This window comes from Etheostoma cragini, chromosome 17, assembly GCF_013103735.1.
Source record: "Etheostoma cragini isolate CJK2018 chromosome 17, CSU_Ecrag_1.0, whole genome shotgun sequence".
Lineage (NCBI taxonomy): Eukaryota > Metazoa > Chordata > Actinopteri > Perciformes > Percidae > Etheostoma > Etheostoma cragini.
This window is the reverse complement of record NC_048423.1, coordinates 1,236,387-1,245,663: the sequence shown is the minus strand read 5'-3', so window position 1 is coordinate 1,245,663 and position 9,277 is coordinate 1,236,387. Positions and strand designations below refer to the sequence as shown.

Here is a 9,277-nt window from a genome sequence, read left to right as displayed (position 1 = left end):
GGGGGGGGGGGGGGGGGGGGGGGGGGTCTAACTGCATGTCAGTCACTGCTCAGGCACACTCGCCAAAATGCATCCTAGTGTGTTTATGTGAATGTACCCGAGTCAAACTTTTGTTTAAAAGCATAATTAGGAGGGAAAGGCGACACAGGAGGAAGCAGTTCATCTTCACATTCACCACATAACACAAACACAGATGGACCTAACATATTTCATAAAATGCAAGTAAAAACGTTTTTTTTGTGGTAGGGCACAAATAAGATTGACTGTATTTTCTTCAAATGGCTTTTTGGATGGGAGAGCTACGGCACTACTATGATCACATCCAAACAGCCGTTTTTAAAACTTTAAGAAGGCTCGACACAACGTGAGACTTTGCTCCAAGTATCCCCAGGGGCTCTACACATGAACTCAGCATGGAGAACATTGGATCTGTTCACAGAGTTTACTAAAATGAACACCTCACTGTAGCTGTTGGTTTTTCCAGTCGCCGTCTGTCTCACCAATCTGAAAGAGTCGACCTCTGAATGCAACGTAACCGGGACGAGAGTAAAGATGGAAAAGCTCCTAAAACTTAGTTCCATGTAAATGCACAGATAATTTGTTGTTTTGTTGTTGGTGAAAAACAATATTGACTTTGTTTTAGTTGTAGTTAATTTGAAAAGTGAACTACACGTTATCAATTGTATATTGATTGGAAACTGTTCCACAAGTGGAGCTCTGTTAACCAAGTTTCTCCACAAAGAATCACGTGGTCCCAAGTTTCTTTTTTTGTGATCAAATATCAATATAGATATATTTGTGTTCCAAAAATAATATCAACAGATACAAACACACTGAGACGTTGAAATGTGTCCCCGAGCCAAAAAACACAGAGGAAAGCTGGGAGGGAGGGTGGCAAAACCACACATGCAGAAAAAGACACACACAACACACACACTGACATACACACAGACAGACAGACATAAGACAAACGACCCCCCCCCCCAAAAAAAAAAAGTTTCTTTTAATATATCATTCCTTATGAAAAAAGCATGCAATGACATACCGACTAAAGAAATCTTAGTCAACTAAGACCAAAAGCAGTGACTTGTGATATTGAACCATTAGAAGCTGTTTGTTCACTTATAAAAAATCTAAAAAAACAATCAATATTTCAACTATTCCCCTTCTGCGTTATCTCACATACACTCCTCTGTCTTAAAAGATCATATCTTTATATTGTAATTTAAAGTTTGAATGATTTACTGTATGTGTAATAACTTTGTCTCAGTCAGGTCTGAGTACTTTTGCTCATTTAGTCTCTCTTCTGTCTCTTTGTCTATTTTTACCCCCAACCTGCTTTCTCTGTCTTTCTCTGTTTGTGTGTCTGCATGTTGCTTTTGTCTGTCTGTGTGTGCGCCATTTAAATGTGTGTGTGTGTGTGTGTAGCTGACCCTGGAGCTGGCACAGCAGCATGGCGGCGCTCTGTCTCTGTCTCGCCCACCAACCATGTTGTCTGAACATCAGCTGAGCTTGTGGAAGCATGGAGCCAGAAGGCGGGGACATGTGTGTATTACATGACACTTGACACTTCCTGTTAGGCTGCAGCTCGGGTTGCATCAGGTTGAGACCAGAGGTCGGAAAAGTCCCTTAGGTTATATGGAAACTGGGGATGAATCTAAGTCCAGATTAGCATTTAACATGCTCTTCTGACAACCTTCTCCTTGACTTTGAGTACAAAATGGTGAGCACCACACTGTTAAAAAACATCTGGGCCAATCTTGGAGTTGGACGCAGCATTGCGCCAATGAACTAGTATTATCCTGGGACACACTGAGGTTATTTCAATATTTTTTTCCAACTTAATGTAATGAAAAAGTATGTGCATACACTAAAACAGTAGAGCTTAAGATCGTGATACCTACATAGCTAAGCCTTGTAAAAATACACATTGGTCACAAATAGAAATTTAAAAAATGTCATTCCTTTCTTCAATGAAACAGGGCAAGGCTTGAAACATACGGCCCCATAGTAAATTGGTCCTCCAAGGGGAAGAACCACAACATTAATTAAAATCTTTAGTGAAATAAAGTTATATTTCAGTTGAGTAGAACCACCGTGAGGTAATAAATAAAGTTAAAAAGGTGAACCGTAGTGTGAGTGAGATGCACATTGCACACAGCATATCAAATGAATACTACTCAAATATAAAGTCCATCTCAGTAAAATTTGTCCCTCGTTTTGATTACTCTTCTCACTCTGCATGTTCTGTTTGGCTGTTTGATTCCCTGAACCATCACTTTCTTCATCTTCCGCTATTGTTGCACATTGCATTGATTCCTCCAACTTTATTGCATTAACTGGAAAAGAGGACACAGATGATGATGTTTGACTGCAATTACATTGATTCCTGTGTGTGTGTGTGTCTGTGTGTGTCTGTGCGTGTCTGTGTGTGTGTGTGTGTATGTGTCTGTCTGTATTTGTGTGTGTGTGTCTCTGTGTGTGTGTGTCTGTGTCTCTGTCTGCCTGTCTGTCTATCTATCTGTGTGTGTGTGTGTGTCTGTGTCTCTGTCTGCCTGCCTATCTTTCTGTCTATCTGTGTGTGTGTGTGTGTGTGTGTGTGTGTGTGTGTGTGTGTGTGTGTGTGTGTGTGTGTGTGTGTGTGTGTGTGAAGTCGGTGAGAGACTCGTCCAGCTGTAAGCGCCGGGAGGAGCAAGAGTGTTTCAGACTGGCCAACTGCAGGAGCTGCTCCCTCAACGCCAACTGTCAGTGGGAGGCGCAGCAGCAGGAGTGCCAGGCGCTGCCCGGTGAGGAGACGCAGCGCACACAGACAGAGCACGCATGATTTACTGTGCTGGAATCTAACTAAGTACATTTACTCAAGTACTTTCCTTAAGTACACATTTAAGGATACTTGCACCTCACTTTTTCCTTTGTTGCCACTTAATACTTTCACTCCAGTACATTAATCTGACAGCTTTAGTTACTAGTTACTTTACAAATTTTAGGATTTTTGCAAACACATGTAGTTTGTAAAATATTAATTTTTTAATATTAAACTTTCTAACAATCTAAAGGCATACAATAACAACTGAAATGATTAGACCATCACACTTAGTTGATCAACAGAACAGTTTTATCGCTTCCAGTTTCTAAAATGTGAAGATTTTTCTGCATTGAGTACTTTTACTTTTAATACTTAGCGTATATTTTCCTGATGATGTTTTACATACTTTCACTGAAGTAACATTTTCAATGCAGGACGTATACTTGTATCTGAGTATTCACACAGTGTGAAAGTAGTAATTTTAGTATAGTAAAGGATCTAAATACTTCTTCCACCACGGAGCGTACCACGAATGCACACACATCATCATGAATGCACACACATCATCATGAAGGCACACACATCATTATGAATGCACACACATCAGTTGCACAAAACATATGTTTTCCTCCTCTAGATTTCTCTATCTGGATCAGAATGCACAATATCAGCCAACAGACATGGGGGGGGGGGGTGTGAGAACGAAAATAATCTTTGGTGATATGACAAATGACAAATGACTATTTTATTTAGCAACTGTTACTTTTAAATGCATTTTATAATTTTTTTGTGCATTTGTTAGCCTTTAATAGACAAGACAGCTGTAGACAGCAAAGGGGGAAGACATGCAGCAAATGAGTCCAGGTCAGACTCAAACCCTGAGCCGCTGCGTCGAGGACTGAGCCTCTGCATATGGGCGCCATATTTTTCAAAAAGTATATTTCTTTGATAAGAAAAAGAATTAGAGCCACATGTGAAAAATTAGGTTAAAGTCAGAATGCTGAGGATCCACTCAGATCTCCAATATTTTTTTTTACATGGACCTTAATCCTTTTCCAAAGCACAGAGACTCACATGAACAGTTTCACAAATGCATGCATGCACAAAATGTTCATTAAAAGCAGTGTGGATCTTATTGTGTGACTTGATGAATGCTGCTGATTGACACATCACAGTCTGCCAGTGTCACCTTCACAGTGTTTCTGACGAGCATGATCTCTGTTGTGAATTAACGTATTTTTCAAGCTGTTGAGGGAGTGTTCTGTTAAAGATAGAGTACAACAGACACACACAGTTTCACAGTGTTTGCATGTTCCCACACTAACTGGCTGCATACTTTGTTTTTTTTCACAAAGACTCTTTCATAACTCTAAGCAGGCATGTACAGTACACAGAGAGGATTAGCATGCATTCATTAACACACACTCAGCACCCAGCTGCAAAGGGAAGTAGGCCAATTAGACGTGTTTACTGGATGTTCTGAACATGGATCCTTGGCTGACTAACAAACTTGAGTCCAAAAAGTCCTCCATGCCGCACTCCACTCCGCTATGGAGCCGTTAGCTAGAGCTGTTCTCAGTTTGACTTTGGCGGCAGCATGACCAAGGGCAAAAGAAAATACCCTCACTATTTGAATCCACAAATTCTCCTCCGTGCTGTTGTGTATTGTGCTAAGGGGCTGCAAGCTAGCGTTCTCTGCTATGAGTTAGAAGTTTGCTGTAGCTTCAAGCAGAGGTTGGTGTTGTGTTTGATCCCTTTCTTCTGTGCAGGCCCTGTAGCTTGGTACACATGGGTGCGTGCCTGTGTTCCCACAGCCCTATGCTCCCACAGCTCTATGTTCCCACAGCCCTATGCTCCCACAGCTCTATGTTCCCACAGCCCTATGTTCCCACAGCCCTATGCTCCCACAGCTCTATGTTCCCACAGCTCTATGTTCCCACAGCCCTATGCTCCCACAGCTCTATGTTCCCACTGCTCTATGTTCCCACAGCTCTATGTTCCCACTGCTCTATGTTCCCACAGCCCTATGTTCCCACAGCCATATGTCTTAATATAGTTTGACATAATTAATCAGTTCTGCAACCTATGTTTTGACTTTCCTATTATGGCACAAAGCAAAGTTGTTTATTTCCTGTTTGCTTTTAACTGGCAAAAAACAGAGTAGCTCCTAGTTTGGCGGTAGATTTCCCTTGCATTATATACTGTAGTGGAGTGGAATAACAAAAACAATCATTCTGTTCTTAATGTGGCTCGGGAAAGGGAAGTTTGGGGTCCCCTGCTGGAGCTGCTGCCCTGCGACCCGATACCCGATAAGCGGACGAAGATAAATAGATAGATGGATGGATGTATAGATTCTATGTTTCAGCTACTGAGTATCAGACAACATTTGCATAAAGTTGAAACTTGCTCAGCTTTCTCATGGTGCACCGTTGAGTCTTTGGCTTTCTGTTTTTTGGTGGCTGGTGCCAACATGTGCATTGTGGTAGTTTAATGAGTGGCATACTGTCCCTTCTCTAGTCTTTGTATTTGTGAACACTAACAGTGTCATTTAAGACAAGGCTTTTCAAAGGGTCACAGGTCACACTGATGGCATTAAGTATGTCTTTGTGTGTTTGTGTGTTTCTGAGTCCATTAGTGTGATAAGGCAAGAAAAAATGCTTCAGTTTTTGTCTGTGAAGATACATTTGCAGTAATAGAGTGGCTAAGATTAGCCTTGGTAATGGAAACTAGCTCCACCAACATGGCAGCTGTGGCCTTTTCTTTAGACACCATGTTATGGCTAATTATGCTAAATGGCCTGACATGTTTATCTCTGCTTTTACACAAAGGCTGTAACCTAGTCTATCTATTTATTTTTGTACTCCTCCTTTTTGTACCCCTTAATCTGTCTTTCTGCTCTCGGTTTTGGTTGATTATTGTCCATTGCTATTGCTTAGGGGGAAAATAAATAAAGAAAGCAGGTATTTTCTTTTCTGCAGCATGAAAAGGTTGGTGATGGAAGCCATTATGGGCCTGTGAATGTAATCAGTCCTGGAGTCCAAAATAAACAGCGGTGTTCAGTGGAGGCAGAATGGCTCTTTCTTCCCTTTCATCCTGGCTAATTGAATGGCCTCTACTATTATAGTCTCAAGAAACTACCAAGTGACCCTGATAACAACAATGAGTGTGTAATATGCATTTTTTATGGGGGAGTTTGTCTGCCATTCTTATTCAGACTCGTCAATCACCATGTATGTATATTGACCTTTCTTTAGTGCATGTGAAACATATTTCTAACTCCTGGGAAATATTTTAGTCACTGATGAATACAAAGCAAGAATTGGTATTCAGATCTAAAGTTACATCAGCCTCTAAACTCAGTCCAATAAGATGTTATTTATTAAACCAAATTAACCAGAAGTATTTTTCTTAAAGCTGTTATATAATCTGTTGATTCAAGCAGCTTTCCAGGCCATCACATTAACTTTAAATTCCAGTGTCCTTCCCTTGTTGTCCATTAGTTGCCCTCAGTGTGTTTCCACTGACTGGCACACCTGTCCTCACACCTGCCCTCACTACCTCATTAGTCGGTCTATATTCATATACCAGCCTTCAACCAGCAGCAAGCATCTTTCTGTAAGATCGTCCTCTTCTTGTCTTTGTCAACTGCCTCCCCATGTTAGCCTTTTGGGATTTGGTGGCTGGTTCTGCTTTCTTACCACTTGATAAATGTAACATGATAAGTTGCTACAAACGTTAACGTTACAAACTAAGTGTTGGCAAGCTAACATTAATCATTGTGGCTAACTATAGAAGTGCATAGTAAAATTAGTACTCCATATCGTGATGACATGCTAAATTTACTGTAACAAGCTAATCAAAACATTAGCTGTTAACAGACGAAATATTTCTAGCTAAAGCTAAACAGAATGTTAAAAAGCTAACTAGCTAGCTATGCCAGCATGGTAACATGTTTAAGCCAAACATTAGCCTACTCGACTATAAACCAAGCATTAGCAAAGTAAAGTGCTAAAACGGTAAGCATATTATGTTAACGTGTTGATGTTTGGCTTGGAACATAGGCTAATGACTACAGGCATGCTAACATTGCAGCTAGCATTGTAGCATCCCAATGTTAGCTGTGCTTCGAGTTTACTGCTACCAGTAGCTAGCATTGTGTGAGCGTTGACGGATTACACAGTTGCTTGCAGACTTGATTCTTGTTTGTTTTTTTAGGCTTATGACTAATAAATAATGTTAACAGATGTACTGAAGGTGTGAAGCCAGTATATGTGTGTTTGTGTGCAGGCCGGCCGTGTGGGGAAGGCTGGCACCATGTCGGGGAGGCCTGCCTGAGGATCAACTCCAGCAGTGAGAGCTATGATAACGCCCAGCACTACTGCAAAAACCTGGGAGGGAATATTGCCTCTTTACTCACAGACAAACAAGTCAGTTTCGTTCTGGAAGAGCTCCAAAAATACCAGCTGCAAGACAAGGTGGGTAGCCTAAAATAAATAAATTCATAGATAAAATAAATGTTGACTAACACTGCATGCTAGCAGTGTTAGTCAATACTGTTTATTTTCCACTCTGGCTTCTCTGCTTTGTACAATTGCTGTGGTTATTTTCTACACCTTTATGATCTAAAGGCCTAACTTAAAGTGTGTTTTGTAGGATCATCCAATTAAAAATAAGCTTAGAGTAGTACAGGCGTATCTATTCTGTTTGTGAATGAAAGTTCCTGACTGAGCAAACTGCACTTTTTAAATCAGTGCTCATTACACAGTGACCACTTTAATTTTGTGAGTAAATCTGACAAATTGAGAACATTAGCAACCCGTCCTGTTAGCTCTTATCACCAATACTACCCTGCATGGTTAGGATAATTCCAAATTCTTACATGTAAATACTTAAGATGGGTCATCGCTGTAGCCTGTTACATACTGGCAATCAATTAATCCCATCCCAGTTCTGCTCCAATGTAATACAAAAATCAAACAGCTCTTGCTCTGTGTAGAAATGTGTTGTGAAGCTAAAGAGCCTAGTGGATTTTCTCAAAAGATAGTCTTTTTTGTTAGAAATTCCCTCTTTGTAGACAGCAAAGAATTATTGAAAGTAAGGAAGGAAACTAATGCAAATGCTTTTACACTACCACAATGCGTTTGTAACTGTACCACGATGCATAGGTATAGTCTAATTAAATAGTTGCATGTGAGTGTAACTTTAGCTTTCACCTGGTTTAAAACGTATAGTTCCTGCTGAGAATGGAGTACAGTACTGTCTTGCTGATTGATGTTTACAACTGTGCTGATATGCACTTCATTAAGTGATATCATGAAAATGATACTGCTTCTGTGACGTGATATAAAATGTCAGACAATGCGTTGTCTCAAGATTATTAAACTTGAGATATTTAATTCAATTTTAATAAACATGAATGTACAGTATATTTACGTCTGAGTGCACTGAGTGAGTGGCTTTGTGATGGCATCAACATGTGCATGATACCATGTATTGATGTGAAAAGTCTTTAGTAATTAGAAGACTAAGAAATGTTGAAATAATGTTGCAAATTTGCAGAACTCTTCTGGCTTTATATCATTTGATATTCACGTTCAGACGTTTCATCAATGATTTTCTAAATTTCTCACCAGGATGTTTCTGATCTTGCTTCAAGGCATACTAAATAAACTGAACTAATACTTCCTAGCCCACCATGAAGCACACATATCAACTTCATCATCACTTTTCCTTGTAGTAAAGCCCGATGTTTGAAAATAAAACCTGTGACGAGAGTGACGGGATGTTATTGTTTAATGTATCACACATTCATGCATGGTCCTTTCAATAGCTGCTTTTCAATGAGCGGTTTACCAAATTAATCACCTCTTAAACCGATTGAACTGTCCGCTTGTAATGTTTATGGTGGAAATGGCATTCCAGACCATGACATGTGACCACTCACAGACAGACCTTTTGATAAATGTGCAACGTCAGGAGAAATGTGAGCAAATATTTGAAGACTGAGGAAGAAAGAGAACTCCACTTTCTTCCTCTCTGTGTTGTAGAAAAGAGTCTGTTTTTGTAGATTAAAGGTCCCATGGCAGGCACATTTCAATTTTTAAGTTTTTTTAACAATCAAATGCGTTCCCCCAGCCTGCCAATGGGCCCCAGTGGCTAGAAATGGTCATAGTTGTAAACCGAGCCCTGGGTATCCTGCTCTGCCTTTGAGAAAATGAATGGGCCGGTCTGGAATCTTGCTCCTTATGAGGTCATAAGGGGCAAGGTTACCTCCCTTTTCTCTGCTTTGCCCGCACAGAGAATTTGGCCCCCCCATGAGAGAGAGAGACACCATGGCTTTCAAATGAGCAATGTGGCAGTTGGTCAAGGCCACACCACCACCCCCCACCTTGCCCTTCAGATACAGTATTAGGGACCACTAAGGTCTATATAAAAGAGACTTCAGATACAGTATTAGGGACCACTAAGGTC

At 40.5% G+C, this 9,277-nt stretch overlaps 1 protein-coding gene across 3 annotated transcripts in view; it reads left to right on the top strand.

Annotated features, from left to right (window-relative positions):
- The window catches only part of atrnl1a (attractin-like 1a), a 250,037-nt gene that overhangs the window by 70,464 nt on the left and 170,296 nt on the right, over positions 1-9,277 (top strand). For 2 of the 3 annotated variants that reach the window (XM_034898108.1, XM_034898107.1), the window contains exons 14-16: positions 1,429-1,545; positions 2,654-2,786; positions 7,094-7,281. In XM_034898108.1, coding sequence (XP_034753999.1) covers positions 1,429-1,545; positions 2,654-2,786; positions 7,094-7,281 — 438 coding nt within the window. The remainder of the gene's footprint in view (positions 1-1,428; positions 1,546-2,653; positions 2,787-7,093; positions 7,282-9,277) is intronic. The other variant, XM_034898109.1, reaches the window with a different exon arrangement.